General features: G+C 40.2%; 2 protein-coding genes across 6 annotated transcripts in view; both read left to right on the top strand.

Annotated features, from left to right (window-relative positions):
• LOC121502702 (uncharacterized) overlaps positions 1–16,124 on the top strand; it is a 151,443-nt gene that overhangs the window by 40,100 nt on the left and 95,219 nt on the right. The gene's annotated exons all lie outside the window — the stretch shown is intronic.
• Positions 7,504–8,981, top strand: LOC138928503 (uncharacterized). The gene is made up of 2 exons (XM_070285640.1): positions 7,504–8,560; positions 8,860–8,981. Exons 1-2 carry the CDS (start codon positions 7,546–7,548, stop codon positions 8,895–8,897), a joined length of 1,053 nt encoding a protein of 350 aa, XP_070141741.1. The 5' UTR covers positions 7,504–7,545; the 3' UTR covers positions 8,898–8,981.

The raw sequence follows: 16,124 nt of genomic DNA, 5'->3' as shown, positions 1-16,124 counted from the left end.
ATCATTATCACCCGACTCAGACTTGGACACACATACTTAACAAACGCTCACTAGATTGACAAAACAAAAAACAACGTGTGTCCAATGTGCAACAATGCCGAAGTAAATCTTCGACATATCATTTGCACTTGCCCTGCCATTACCACACAACGTTCCTTACTCCTCCACAACCCTGACCCCATCTCCACAATAGCCAACCCCTCAAACAAAAACTCCAAAAACATCCTCAAGTTCCTAGACAATTGTAAAATTACCTACAAAATATGAAGCCGCTGTAAATATAAATTATGTATGATTCCACCTATGTATGTATGTTTATGTTATCCTTTTGTAAATATCTATTCATTGTATCAATGTAATTACTGTAAATACATCTAAACCAACACAAACCGCGAGACGAAGGCCTTAGATGCTATGGCTCTTTACCCATAGTTAGCTTTTAGTTTAATACTATTTGTTAGCTTTAGATAAATAAATAAATAAATAAAGATAAGAAGCATCTGTTAGCGATTAAGTCCCAGCAGCAGAGCTCGGTCTAGCACTTGTGTGCATAGCTATAAGAAACCGCCGCTTGAGCCTATGTAACAAGTAACCCGAAATATGACCTCCTGCGAGCGATCTGGGTTTGTTTAAGATATGTTCTTTCGGGGTGACTGTTCACACCTTTATCGTACTTAAAATATTTCTCACGATCGGGAACTGTCCGATGCGTGGGTCTAGAACTAAGATATACAATGTACATTCTCATGTTAGCTATATAAGCTAGGGTTTATATGAAATAAAATCAGTTTCTTACAAAAACTCAGCAGATGAAGACTTCTAATTCATTTGGGGTTTTTCAGTGCGTCTTTTTAGTTCGTATATGTTGTGTTTACGTAGAGTTTTAAATATTTTCCCCCCGTTGCCCCCAAATGAAATTTATGTGCCGTCATTAACTAATATTTAAAGATTATAAAAATGTTTACTTCAGCTGCCGAAGCCTGCCGCAGCACATTTGCCATACTAAGTATTGATTTTTAACAGATTGTTCCTATGGCAGTTATATGATATAGACGAGCAATACGACCAATTTTTTGTGGATATACTTAAAACATTTTTCTAGATTTTTGGTGAAAATTTCATAGCGATAGCACATCTAGAAGTATTTATGGCCGCTGCTCCATACAAGCTCGACCACAGTGCAGCTGCTTCAAAAAGTAGAAGTATTACATTTTCCTTTGCAAGTTCGGAAGCAAATCTTCTTTTATGCCGTAAACATTCTTCGTCATAAGAGACCCGAGGTCGTCGACCAAGATTACGATTACAATCATCTTTTGAATAAAATGCAAGCCAGTTAGCATTTTCTTCTTTAAAGCGACGAATATTTTTGTGTGCTTGGTTCAGCAGTCTTAATTTTTAACATTAAAGTTTTTTATTTTGGTCTTTAAATCGTTTTCCGGAAAATTATTTAGAATTACTTCGACGCAAACCCAGTCAAAAGTAGCGATGATTTTGCGAATTGTTTCCAACCAAAGTTCTACTAAGTCACCTCGACAAATAGCAACCTTGCTTACATATCTATTGAAATATTTAACACCCCAAATAATTTAAATGCTATCTGAATAAGCACATAATAATACATACTATAACATAAGTTGTTATTTGAATCCTGTTTTATCTTGCTATATACATAGCTCCACGAAACACAAACATTTTAAGGTTAGAATCAACAAACTACTGTTTACGTCGCATACGCTTTTGACTTTCATAGCGAACGGTCGTGTTTTTGTTTTGCGCTCCGAATTTTTTGTGTTTCTTATACATTCAAAACCACCGGGGTTCTGTTTATATTGTTAAACTAAAATTTTTAAACTTTGCCGTTCTGCTACGCGAGTGCATGTGCATGTGTCTTTAAGTGTTTAATTGATATATATATCTAATTAATTCACTTTTAGTTTTTGCGTTTTTCTTATCCCCTCTTTGTGTTGTCCCGCTTATTTGCTTCTAGCGGCACTTAGGCGGCTCAAGTTTTCGTTTGTTTTCTCTGCTTACCCACGCTTACGCTCCCGCTTTCTTGTTTTTTTTCGGTACTGCTTATCAGCGCACAGTGGTTAAAGGTTTGTAAAAATGGTTTCAAATTTTATTTGCGATATTAAAGGCTGCCAAAAAGAGGTTTTGGCAGATCAGCCTAGACTTCACTGCTGGCTTTGCGATGCGGTCGTTCACGCTAAGTGTCTAAACCTAACGGGCCGTATCGCTGACGCAATTTCTGCCAAAAATGGCTTGCGCTATTGTTGCCATGCCTGTCGTGAGGTGGAGAAGGATATGTTATCCTTCATGCGGCAAACCAAAAGCGGATTTAGTGAACTTAGGGTCAATTTTCGCAAAACAAACGACCTGTTCACAGAGCTGGACGCTCAATTTAGCGGCATGAAGCTGTTAAGCGAGTCGCCAAATCGAAAAAAATCTGCTGCTGGTCGGCTGCAATTGGGGGAACCCCAGCCACCAAAGATTTGGCACACTCCCTCGGCACAGCCCCCGACACCGACACCAACTCCAATGGTGTTAAGATCGGGAACGGCTAAAGATTCGGCATTCGAAGGTGCCGGGGCAGAAAAGGCAGCAGCTCCGCCAGTGTTAACAGTTGAGTCCGCTGCGGGGTCTCAATCTCTGACTCCGCAGACTTAAAAAAAAATCTCAGCTATCTCAAAGGGCAAAAATAGGGCTGAACCACTAGCAGTAACGCTGCGTTACCAAAGACCCTCACCGCTATTCCACCATTAAAAACAATATTTGTTTCCCGGCTTGCCCCTGATCTCGCATCGGAAGATGTACTAGCTCATATACGGAGCAAAACACAAGCCAAAAGTGTGAAAGTGGAAAAATTCAATTTCTCATACCCCAGAGATATCTCATCTTTCAAGATTAGTGTCTCCCTCGATCTTTTTGACACAATTTGTTCTGGTGACTTCTGACCCGAGCACACTGTAGTCCTACTTTCCTATCAGAATACTAGAGGCTTACGCAGCAAGCTCTCTAAATTATATTCTGATAGCTTTTCGTTTGCATCCCAGGTGATTGTGTTTACCGAAACCTGGTTAAAGCCGGAGATTCTCAGCTCCGAAATTTTTTCGGGTAAGTACACAACTTATAGATTGGACCGTCTTTCCCAGCGAGGTGGTGGAGTTTTAATTGCCGTTGACTCCACCCTTATTTCTGAACTGGTTCAAATTGACGATCTCACAGGTATTGAATTTATCTGTGTAAAACTATCATTTCCAGGTAGTTTTATCTATATAACTTGTTCTTACGTTCCTCCATCTGCTGAAGAGCCTATTTATTGGAAACACCTTTCGGCAATTCAGGCTGTTTCCAACATGCTTACAGATAGAGACTAACTAATAACTCTAGGAGACTTCAATATACCTGGAGCTCGTTGGTCATCAGATGGTACGTCTAATGTCCTCCAAACTGCGGCACAGCATGACCTCATAGATGGTTTGCTTGACATTTCGTTGTCCCAAGTTAACCATGTCGTAAATTCTTTAAATCGCCTACTAGATCTGTGTTTCGTCTCTGATCCTGTAGGTGTAAACTTAACAAGAGTCGATCCATTGACGCTTCCCGAAGACCCTTACCATCCTACTTTCGAAGTGACCATCGATTTGGGGACTGTCGTAAAGACCAAACCTGATTTGAGTTGCTGAGCAACTAAAGTTCGCTGCTTCCGTAAAGCAAATTTTCAAAGGCTGGATATCTTGATTTCCCAATTTAACTGGTCTGAACTTTACAGATGTACTGACATGGCGTCCGCCGTGGATATTTTTTACAGTGCCATGAATTCGTTCTTTGCATTGTGTGTTCCTTTAGCCTATCCGTCGGTTTCTAGTAAACCACCTTGGTTCACCAAAGAGCTGACACGCCTAAAAAACGTTAAGTCTAGGCTTTATAGTCGCTATAAACGCACCGGATCTCCTACTGTTCATTCAAGATATCTTAGTGCTCGGTCGAATTTCACCGTGCTTAATGCGCAATGTTATAAAAGTTATTTAACTCGCTGTAGGGTTCAGTTCACGCAGGACCCGAAACAGTTTTATAACTTTGTTAACACTAAGCGAAAACCCAATTTACATCCTTCATCGCTTTCGTTCAGAAACGCTACAGCAAACTCTGATCAGGCCATCGCCGATCTCTTTGCCGAGTTTTTCAAAACTACGTATTGTTCCTCGAATAGCTTAGATCAGACTTACTCTTTTGATTTGCCCAAGTCGAACCTAATTTTCAGTCCCATTTTAACCGAAAGCTCCCTTAGTTCGGATCTTCATCGTGTAAAACCAGTTTACTCACCGGGTCCCGATGGAATACCAGGCTGCGTGCTCAGGTATTGTGCCGGAGCTCTGTGCAATCCCCTTCTGAAATTGTTTACCTTATCTTTAGAAACCTCAGAATTTCCCCTTATTTGGAAGGAATCATTTATCATTCCTCTCCACAAAAAAGGTAGACAATCGGACGCCAGCAACTATAGATGAATCTCTAAGTTGTCGGCAATTCCAAAACTTTTCGAGAATGTAATTACTCCCCACTTGCAGCATTTATGCAGATCCGTAATTTCACCATGTCAGCATGGTTTTATGAGGCGAAGATCGACCACTACAAATCTCCTGGAACTCACCTCTTTCGTTATTAGAGGTTTCCAACGTAACTTTCAAACCGACGTGATTTACACAGACTTCAGTAAAGCCTTTGACTCGGTTAATCACTCTCTTCTTGTAAGGAAGCTTGACTTAATCGGGTTTCCTGTCGATCTTCTTAAATGGATTTTGAGCTATTTGAGTAACAGAACTCAAAAGGTTCTGTTTAAAAATGCTCTATCCAAATTCCTCAGAGTCACCTCTGGCGTCCCACAGGGTAGCCACCTCGGCCCGCTGCTATTTACATTGTTTATCAATGACCTCCCGCTGGTTCTAACGAATTCTAGAGTACTTATGTACGCTGATGACGTTAAGCTATGCGTGCAGTATAAGGACAGCTCTTGCCAGTCATACCTGCAATCGGATCTTAATAACTTTCAAGCATGGTGTCGTGCTAATTTATTACATCTCAATAACTCTAAATGCAAGCTGATGACATTTTCACGTGTCACCCCCCAGTTTGCCACTTATATGCTAAATGATTGTGCTCTTGAAAGAATATCTCTTGTTTCTAAACTAAACTTTCGTTCTCTGAACATATTTCGTGCACGGTTAATAAGGCCAGAGGCATGCTAGGTTTTATTAAGAGGTGGTCGAAGGAATTCGATTTCCCTTATATAACGAAGACCCTTTTTACTTCGTTAGTTCGCCCTATATTGGAGTATGGTTCATGCGTCTGGAGTCCTCAATTCGGAATCCATATTAACCGTATTGAATCTGTACAAAAGAACTTTTTACTTTTCGCCCTCCGTGGCCTACCTTGGGATGCTGATGAGTAGACTCCTATTAATTAACTTACCCTCCCTAGCTAACCGTAGAACAATGCTTGGTGTCGTATTCCTTCATAACCTTATAAATGGTGTTGTTGAGAGCCCCTTTCTTTTAGGGCAGCTTAACTTCCACGTTCCCCGACTAACATCTAGAACCCTTATCCCTTTAGTAGTAAATCACTGTAGGCGGGAGTTTGAAGTACATGAACCCTTTAGGGTTTTATGTACGGATTACAACCGCCTCTCTGATATTATAATTCGTAGCGATAACCCTTCTATATTAAAAACTTTTATACTTGTAGAGTTAGCTCGTAGTGTAGCACCGTAGTCTAATTTTGCATGCGTTTTTACTTTTTATTTTACCTATTTATTTATTTTTGCTTGACTTGTAGTATTTATCTCGTAGAGTAGCACTAATTTTGCATGCGTTTTTATTTTTTATATTTTGTTTATTTATTCATTTATTTCTATGGTTATATATTTTTATTATAATTTCATTATTTTGCATGCGTTTTTATTTATTTATATATTTAAAGTTTATTATATTTATATTATCTCCTAATGTTTCCTCGTTCATTTCGTCTGTCCTTCTAACGCGTCAATCTAGTTCGCGATTCGTGCGGTACGTCACACGGCTGCGCCCCTCGGTCGGTTGGGCGGGAGGTGGAAGCGGGACCCCGCGCGAAAAAAAAAACGTATTCCATTAAAAACATGAAAACACAAAAGCACATATAATTAAAGACTTATACAAATATTTTTTACATACCATGAGAAACGTTTCCATTTCAAGGTCTTTTAATTGGTCAAACTGTTTAAAAATACGAGACCGCCAAAATTAAGACAAGTGTCTAATCAGCAAGCTTGCACGCACCACGTGGCAAGAATAGCTTACTTTCAAGGGCTGGTGGAAGACAAGGGCTGCATAATAAAATACCAATTCAATATTTTCGTGGTCTAGAGACTTTTCTTAGCTTGAAATAATTATAACATTATTAATAAATTAACACGAACTTTTTAGGTTGTGAATAAAATAAAGCCATCTAATCCGAATGTGCCTTGGGGCATTTCTAAGGAAGTGGACGAAGAATGTCCTCGCCATTCATCCAATTCTGAGACAGGCTTGTGAAAGAAGTACTGAGACCAATTATAAGAACTGAAAGAAAAGGAAAAAAAGCATGTGGTAATGGAGATGGCGAAGGACTCTGCATCATTACAGAATAGCATCTCGGCTTCTTAGGAAGTCTGAAACAAAAATAAATCAAATAATTAAAATAAAACAAGAAAGGAAGCGTATACCCTTGCAGATATTATTTCATTACATTTTACCAAAGAGTATAGAATTATATAGAGCGGACATCTCATACAAAAAAATGTGTCGTATGGCGGGTTCCAGCGGTAGAACCCGCATTTTCCCCGTGGAACCCGCAAGGCTCGATTCTACTTTGAATCTGGGCACCCCGAGGCCTGCTTGCCGGTTGGTCTAGTGGCTAAGGCATCCGCCTGCCACCCTGAAGTGCATGGGTTCAAATCCTGGTTACTCTTAAGATTTTTGTTTTTTTTTTTTTTGTTTGTTTTTTTTTTTTAGAAGAAACTTTTGTATTCCATTTTAGTGTTACCAGGTTATGTTTGACAAACAAAAACTATTCGTGGGTTTTTATAGGTGTTTTAAAAATATTACATATTGAAAACAAATTCGTTTTCGTTTTATGTTTTTAATTATTGTGTTAGATTAATGTTTTAAATTAAAAACAGTCGAATAAACTGATAATAAAATATAATTACATGTCGTAGATTCGTAAATCTAACTACGCTAAATTCGAATGTAACCAAAATAATGAGCCCCATGTAGAATAAAGAAGTGTGTAATATTCTGATGAGTTGAGTGAGCATCATTTGAGTGTAACTCAAGTGAGCATGGCGCCTGGGGTGTTCAGCTGAGTAGTGTGCTGTGAAAGCATGGTGAGATAATTGACTGGTGTGGTGAGATAGGAAAAGAGACCTATGACAGGTGAATGGCAATGGAGGTGAACGGCTATTCACTTCAGAACGGACAAGGAACACACCCAGGCGACTTGCTGTGCGAAACTCAGAAAAACTGCTGAATCATGGAAGATGAACCGATGTCTCCAACACCACCTCCTAGGTCTCCGACATCAGAAGTGGGATCGGCCGTGCCACAAAGCCTGTCGAACGACCAATTGCGTGCCTTATTGGAAGCGCAAAACAAAAATTTCATGGACTTACTCAAATCCATGCAAACCAACAAAATGGCGACGCAACCCAACAACAAAGTGACGCTACCAAAGTTTTGCCCTGACAACGCGAATGCAGACGCGGCTGCTTGGTGCAAAACCGTTGATATCATCATGGCGGAGAACATGCTTGAGGGAAGCGCTCTCGTTATGGCGCTGAGCAACTCGTTGGAAGGAGGAGCATCCCAATGGCTGTCTCATATCTGCTACACTGGAATAAAGTGGCCAGAGTTCCGTGAATTGTTTCTTCAGCAATATGAAGGTGTAGAGACCCCAGCCGCGTCCTTATTGAACATGTTTAGCAGTGGACCAAAGCTAAACGAATGTGTCTCTGTGTATGCCAGTAGACAAGTAACATCGCTGCAATCGAAATGGAAGAACATGAGCAACGAAGAAATTGCGGTATCTGTCGTGCTGGCACACACCGCGCAAATAGACAAACGACTGCAGCATTTATTATTCACCACGAATATTAAAACTCGCACTGAACTGGAGCAACAATTGCGCGCCTATTCTTTTGGAAAGCGCAGTGATGGCAACACACCAGACCACACTGGTGGCCCAGAGCGGAAGAAGCAGCGATCGTCGTGGCAAGGGAAGTGCCACTATTGTGGCAAATCTGGCCATAAGGTGGCGGACTGCCGCATCAAAAATTCTGGAAGCGGAAGTGACTCAAAAAGTAACCTGACTCGCAGCAGCACCATACCGAAGAGGGACATGTCGGTTGTAACCTGCTTCAAGTGTGGCCAGCCGGGCCATATTGCAAGCAAATGTACAGTCACATCATCGTCAACCAAGGGCAACACATACGAGAAGCGAGTGGATGCGTGCACCGTAGTCGATCCGAAGGGGACCCTATACCAGCACGGTGAGCCCGTTTCATACTTTTTTGATTCAGGAGCCGAATGTTCCTTATTAAAAGAAAAATTAGCTGATAAGTTCACGGGCAAGAGGCTAAATAATACTGTACATATAAGTGGCATAGGTCATGGTTCTGTGATTAGTACAGTTCAAATTCTTTCTACTGTAACAATAGGTGAATTTTCCATCGAGATTTTGTTTCACGTTGTTATGGACAAATATTTAAAGTATGATGTGCTGATTGGCCGTGAAATTCTAGGTCAGGACTTTGGTGTAACCATAGATGCTAATAAGTTTGTTTTACAGAGGATCAGGACTGTCAACACCGTGTCGAGCATTGCTGAATTGAATCTCATGGATACAGTAAATGGAGTTGTAAATTTAAGTCAGTCAGACCGAGTTGTACTAGCGGAAATATTAAAGTCGCATGCATCAGCGTTTATAAATGGCATACCTAATCGTCGAGTCACTACGGGTGAATTAGAAATCCGTCTGATTGAAGCCTGTAAAACGGTAATGAGGCGTCCGTATAGATTGAGCGTGGAAGAAAAATTACTAGTAAGGGACAAAATACAAGAACTCTTAGCTTGCGGAGTTATACGGCCAAGCTGCTCCCCTTTTGCGAGTCCGATGTTGCTAGTTAAAAAGAAGGATGGTAGTGATCGTTTGTGTATAGATTATCGAGAGTTAAATACTAACACCGTCGCAGATAAATTCCCTTTGCCCCTAATATCAGACCAAATCGATAGATTGCGCGGTGGCAAGTATTTCTCCTGTCTTGACATGGCAAGCGGTTTCTATCAGATACCAATACATCCCGACTCGATTGAGCGCACGGCATTTGTTACAACAGAAGGTCAATACGAATTCGTAGCCATGCCCTTTGGCTTGAAGAATGCATCGTCAGTGTTTCAGCGATCTATAATGCGAGCATTGGGTGAAGTGGCATATTCGTATGCGATTGTTTACATTGACGATGTCCTAATTGTTGCTACTACAAAAGAGGAGGCTTTTACGAGACTTCAGGAGGTGTTGCAAAGACTGACTAGTGCTGGGTTTTCTTACAATATAGGCAAGTGCTCCTTTCTACAATCAAGTGTTGAGTACTTAGGGTATAAAATTGAGAATGGTGAAATAAGACCAAACTCGCGGAAGATTCAGGCATTGGCCGCATTGCCACCACCACAAACTGTTACTCAACTGAGACCATTTATTGGCTTGTCATCTTATTTTCGACAATTCGTCCCCCGATTTTCCGAACTAATGAAACCTTTGTACTTGCTAACGTCGAAAAACAGCAAATTTGAGTGGCGCGATAAGCACGAGCAGGTGCGTCAAGAAATAATATCCGTGCTAGTTGGTGATTCCGTTCTCATTATTTATGACCCGCAGCTTCCAGTCGAACTTCACACTGACGCTAGTGCAGACGGCTATGGTGCCATATTGATGCACAAGATTAACGGTAAACCGAGAGTCATAGAGTATTTTAGCAAGTGCACAACCGGAGCAGAGGCCAGATACCATTCATACGAACTGGAAACACTGGCTGTGTATAATGCAGTCAAGCATTTTCGCCATTACTTACATGGCCGCCCATTTGTGGTGTTCACAGACTGCAACTCACTCAAAGCTAGTCGACATAAAAAAGATTTAACGCCGAGGGTTCATCGTTGGTGGGCATATTTACAGTCCTTTGAGTTTGAGGTTGAATATAGGAAGGGAAATAGCATGGCACATGTTGATTTTTTTTCCCGAAATCCACTACCGGATAATAAGGCCACCAATTTCACTAAAGTAGCCGAGGTGCGCGTAGAACTAGCAGACATCACAGATAACTGGTTACTCGCAGAGCAGCATCGAGATTCGGAAACTTCAGAATTAATAACAAAGTTGCAAAATAACGAACTGAATCATGAAGACGCGAAAACGTATGAATTGCGATCTGGCATGTTGTATAGGAAGATACAAAGAAATGGACGAAATCGATGTCTTCCGGTGATACCGCGAGCATTTAGATGGTCAGTAATCAATCACGTTCATGAGGCCATAATGCACTTAGGCTGGGAGAAAACCTTGGACAAGGTATATACACAGTATTGGTTTTCGAATATGTCCAAATACGTGAGAAAGTTTGTTGAGAATTGCATTACATGCAAACTTTCAAAATCAACTTCGGGCAAGGCCCAAATAGAACTCCATCCCATACCAAAAGTCTGTATACCATGGCATACAGTGCATATGGATATAAGTGGCAAGTTGAGTGGTAAAAGTGACATAAAAGAGTATGTGATAGTGCAAATCGATGCCTTCACAAAATATGTTCATTTTCATCACACACTTAGCCTTGACACAAATAGCTGCATTGAGGCACTAAAGTCTACCATATGCATGTTTGGAGTACCTAGTCGTGTGATTGCCGACCAAGGCCGTAGCTTTGCTAGTAATGACTTTAAGCAGTTTTGTTCATCACTAAAAATCGATTTACACCTGATAGCAACAGGTGCTAGCCGCGCGAATGGTCAGGTAGAGCGCGTCATGAGTACAATGAAAGCAATGTTGACAGCGGTAGAGACGAGTGAGAGGTCTTGGCAAGAAGCTTTAAAAGAGGTGCAGTTGGCCATGAATTGCACAGCCAATAGAGTAACAAAAATTAGTCCATTAGAATTATTGATTGGCAAAGAGGCCAGGCCTATGGGGATGATGCCGTTGGTGGAGGAGGAAGAAATTGATACTGAATGTAGTAGAGAGAGAGCCTTGCAAAATATAGAAAAAAATGCCGAATATGAAAAACAACGATTTGATAAAAATAAAGCTAAGATTGTTAGTTATAAGGTGGGCGACCATGTCTTGCTCAAAAACGAAGAACGGAACCAAACAAAGCTGGATCCGAAGTTTAAAGGACCCTTTGTGATAATAGAAAAGCTTGATGGTGACCGGTATGTCTTAAAATCTCTGTCAAGTAAGCGAATTTATAAGTATGCCCACGAGCAGTTGCGAGCGATGCCTGCAGAGGTGGATGTAGATGAATGTGATGCCTGTTGAGGTGGATGAAGATCAATACGAGAGATCGCCGGCTGAGGCACTCGTAAGTTGAATGTTGATAGGCTGCAGCCGCACCATGTAGTTGCTGCGCAGAAACTACATGGCGGGGGCTATGAGGGTCCAGAGAGAGAGACCGTGACGCGAAAAGTGCGTGTGAGCGTTGCCGGGTGTGCAGCAAGAGCCTGAGAGTACCAATTGACGAGATGTTGAGTAAGAGTCATGGTACGAGAAGAGAATGAAAGCAAAGAGAGACAACAAAAAAAAAAATAAAGAAATTTGAGCAAGGCACGGGACGCTAAAATAATTAAATTAATTAAACAATTTTATAATTTTGATATTACTGATTTGAAATACAATGTTTGATAGGAAAGTAATGTTTATTTGATAAGAAAGAAACGAATAAAATGAAGTGTTAAGTTTAGACCAAATGGAGAAACAAATGAGAACTAATTAAAATTACTGTCATGTCTAGAGTAATTAGAAGACACGACACGCGAGGACGCGTGAAATGTCAGGAAGGCCGTGTCGTAGATTCGTAAATCTAACTACGCTAAATTCGAATGTAACCAAAATAATGAGCCCCATGTAGAATAAAGAAGTGTGTAATATTCTGATGAGTTGAGTGAGCATCATTTGAGTGTAACTCAAGTGAGCATGGCGCCTGGGGTGTTCAGCTGAGTAGTGTGCTGTGAAAGCATGGTGAGATAATTGACTGGTGTGGTGAGATAGGAAAAGAGACCTATGACAGGTGAATGGCAATGGAGGTGAACGGCTATTCACTTTAGAACGGACAAGGAACACACCCAGGCGACTTGCTGTGCGAAACTCAGAAAAACTGCTGAATCATGGAAGATGAACCGATGTCTCCAACACCACCTCCTAGGTCTCCGACATACATATATTTTAAATGTTTTGATTTTATAAGCCCAAAGCAAAGATACATTTTTGTTTAAAAAAAGTTCTTTAGTTTCAAAACTTTTTTAAATAATGTAATAAATAAAATAATATAAAAAAAATATGAATTATTAATAACAAAAAAACACGATACTATTAAAACCGTCATTGTCAGGGATTGATCCACTCTTCTAAATTGCCGACCAACGCGTTAACCGCCACGACCACAGGACCGATCAAAAGTGTGATGCACAAAAATCAATATGACTTTGAAAACCTTTTGATTCTCGTCCTAGAAAAGCCAAATATGAAATTTTGTCTCAAAATGTGTTGCCGCGTTCACGCACACATACACACAAAACTCACTTACACTTATGCATTGTGTGCGTAATAAACGAAATCTAAAAAGAGAACAAGCAAATCATTTCCCGTTACCCCTCGCCAAAAAGCGTAGAGCAAGCAAAGCATGCCAGATGCGCTCTCTATATAGTTCTATACTCTTTGATTTTACTTATTATGTTTACAGTTTGACAGTTACAGTTTTACATTCACACCTTTTCATTTTCTCTACATCTACCGATCGCTTCTATGGCAGCTATATGATATATATCCTAAAATAATAAAAAAAGCTCATATCTCAGAGTAGATAATAATACGTTGGAAAACAACGAAGTTATAATTTTTTTCCTATTAATTTCCTGATCGTTCCTATGGCAGCTATAAGATATAGTGGTCCGATTTTCATGAAATTTGTATCGAAATTCTGAAATAATATAAAATGGCCATAGCTAAAAAATGGTGCAATGTTGAAAAACAGCAAAGTTATAATTTTTTTTCTAAAAATTGATCGATCATTTGTATGGGAGCTATATGATATAGTCGTCCGATCCGGCAGCAGTGAGAGTATATAGAAGACTATATGCAAAGTTTCATTCAGATAGCTTTAAAACTGAGGGACTAGTTTGCGTAGAAACGGACAGACGGACATGGCTAGATCGACTCGGCTGTTGATGCTGATCAAGAATATATGTACTTTATAGGGTCGAAAAGGTCTCTTTCACCGCGTTGCAAACTTCTGACTGAAATTATAATACCCTGCAAGGGTATAAATATATACTTATCTATATCTATTGAAAATGTAGGCCCTACGCTTGCCTAATGCGTTCAGCACTTTCGCTTTCGTTTCCTATACAAGATTCTTGATTAGGTTGTACCTCTACTCCAATAAGATCTTGCACACTTTTGATTTGGATACGGCAAAGAGAAAAAAACTGCACTGTTAAGTACCAACCCTTGTAGTTCCTATAGTCAGTGCTGCCAACTTTTGCCCAGCAAAAAAAGCTGTTTTTGACGGGAAGAATTCAGAAAAAAGCTAAAAAAATATTCAAAAAAATCAAAAAAAAAACTAAAGAAAAATGTATAAAAAAAACGAAAAATGTTAAATAAATAACAATTTATTGAGGTAATTTTTGCTTAAAATATTTCCATAAACTTATTAATATCTTTTTGGTCGTCCGCATTTGCGTATGACATATTAGTACCTATCATGCGCAGATATTTTACAGGCACTTCATAGTCGACGCACCAATACTTCGCAATCCTTTCCTGTATATTAAAATGGAAAATTAATACAGTATATCTTTTGCTTGTAAATAAAACTTTACGTTTTGCTTAGAATTTTGTTAGACGTGTTGAGGCCTATCGAATTCCTTAATTTGGATTTAATTACATAGGTTAACCTGACTAATAACGCTTTCTATTTCCGCGTTTGACCAGGGCAAACATAATATTTAGATGGCCACAGTTGCAAACTCAAAAAATCTTCGGTTTCCACCAGAATCTTTAAACTGGAGCACCTCAAACCAAAATTTGTTTGTGTCGCTGATGTTTTCCCACTTTATCAAATTGATATTTCTGCATTATTCCTACATTCCAGGAACTCTACAATTTCTGTGATGCTGACACTTTTGCATATTTTGTATTTAAGAGTTAACAACACAAAAAAAGTCGGGAAAAAGCCAACTTAATTTCTAAAAAATCCAGAATTCCCGCTTTTCACAATTCCCGCAATTCACAAATTTTTCCCGCAGTTAGTCTTCAAAAAAAGCCAGTTTTGACGGGAAAAAATCCAAATTGGCCATCGATATGACTTCCATCAAGTTATAATTTATAAATAAATAAATTCTTTATTGCTAAAAGGCGTTGTGGATACCCAATGTCTTCAAAACCTTAATTTTCTTAGGTGAGAAAATCTGGTGGTAAATACTCTCCAGAAAATGTTTTTTTACCCTATCTGCAAACCTCCAATAAGACCTGGCATACTATTGACCTGGAGACGCCAAAACGACTGGCTATAATACGGTATTCCGCAGGAGATCCCAAGGCGTATAATGCAATCCCAATTCGCTTCTCCAAAGGAATGGATAACCGGAAATGAGTATCTTGCTTGAGAAGATTTAGAAGCCCTTGAACCAGAATGTTAAACGCGCTTCTACTCCAGTAGTCGGCACGTCCCAAGCCCATGGGATAGGCAAAGGCTCTGCCGGCAGCGCTGCCAGTACACGGTTAGCGTAAACTTCACACACACGGAACACACTCACGTCATTTTTGCTCCGTACCTCACTCACACAAATGCGCTTTTTGGTTAATTGTGATGGTGCCGAGCACTGTTCTACTCACACGGACACTTTCATTAAAAAATTCGTCTGAATTTTGGGCTGTTGTAATTCGATGAAATTATTAAATAAAGCCAAGTACTCCGACGACGAAAATCCGCTGTAACATGTATTATAGCGGCCAAACTCCATATAAAAAAACGGTGTGAAAAAAGGAAGAAGAAGAACTTTTTCGGGTACTCTGACGACGAAAATGATACCTGCGCAAATTGAATGGCGTTGCCAGATCAAGAGAGTAAACAGCTGATATCGTGGTATAACATTAATTCATTTGATCGATCGGGAAATTAATCGAAAAAAATTATAACTTCGTTGTTTTTCAACGTCTTTACATCTACTTTTAGACATCAGCTTTTGGTATTGTTTCAGAATTTTGGTAACAACATTATGAAAATCGGAAAACGTGTGACGGTTAGTCATTCCTGTGGCTCAAGGATGGCCAGGGTTCGTCTCAGAAATTTATTTGTTGTCTGAGGTGGTTGCTGCAAGGAAATTCCCGACCCGGGTTCCAGAGGAGAAGGCCGATAGTTAGGTTATACTTGGACTGATCGATTTATTGTAGATAAGGGTACAAAGAGGTGAGACGGGGCTTGATCTGTAATTAGGAATATCCGCTCGGGCTCGCTGCACTTCGGAGTGGGTCGTCCTTCCCGGGATGCGTTCCGTCGCACTGGGGTCCACTGTCCGCTCGCGTGCCGGGGTTCCGTGTGGCCGGGTTTCCTAGAGGGCGAGAGAGGGCCCTGAGGTCTCCCGAGTTAGGATATGGTTAGTGAAGGCCCTAAGGTCTTCCAAGTTAGGCTATGGTTAGAGAAGGCCCTAAGGTCTTTCAAGTTAGTAAAATGTGCGGAAGCCCTAAGGTCTTCCAACAATAGAGAAGTGTGCAGAGGCCCTAAGGTCTTCTAACAATAGAGAAGTGTGTAGAGGCCCTAAGGTCTTCTAAAACAGTAGAGAAGTTTGTTA

The sequence above is a fragment of the Drosophila kikkawai genome, chromosome 3L (assembly GCF_030179895.1).
Source record: "Drosophila kikkawai strain 14028-0561.14 chromosome 3L, DkikHiC1v2, whole genome shotgun sequence".
In the NCBI taxonomy this organism is placed as follows: Eukaryota; Metazoa; Arthropoda; class Insecta; order Diptera; family Drosophilidae; genus Drosophila; species Drosophila kikkawai.
This window is presented reverse-complemented; position numbering and strand designations above follow the sequence as displayed.

Excerpts from the sequence above, each read along its gene's own strand:
- LOC138928503 (XM_070285640.1), top strand. The coding sequence starts at position 7,546 with ATGGAAGATGAACCGATGTCTCCAACACCACCTCCTAGGTCTCCGACA. Across the intron at positions 8,561-8,859 it reads GGGGACCCTATACCAGCACG|AGGATCAGGACTGTCAACAC; the intron begins GTGAGCCCGTTT and ends TTTGTTTTACAG.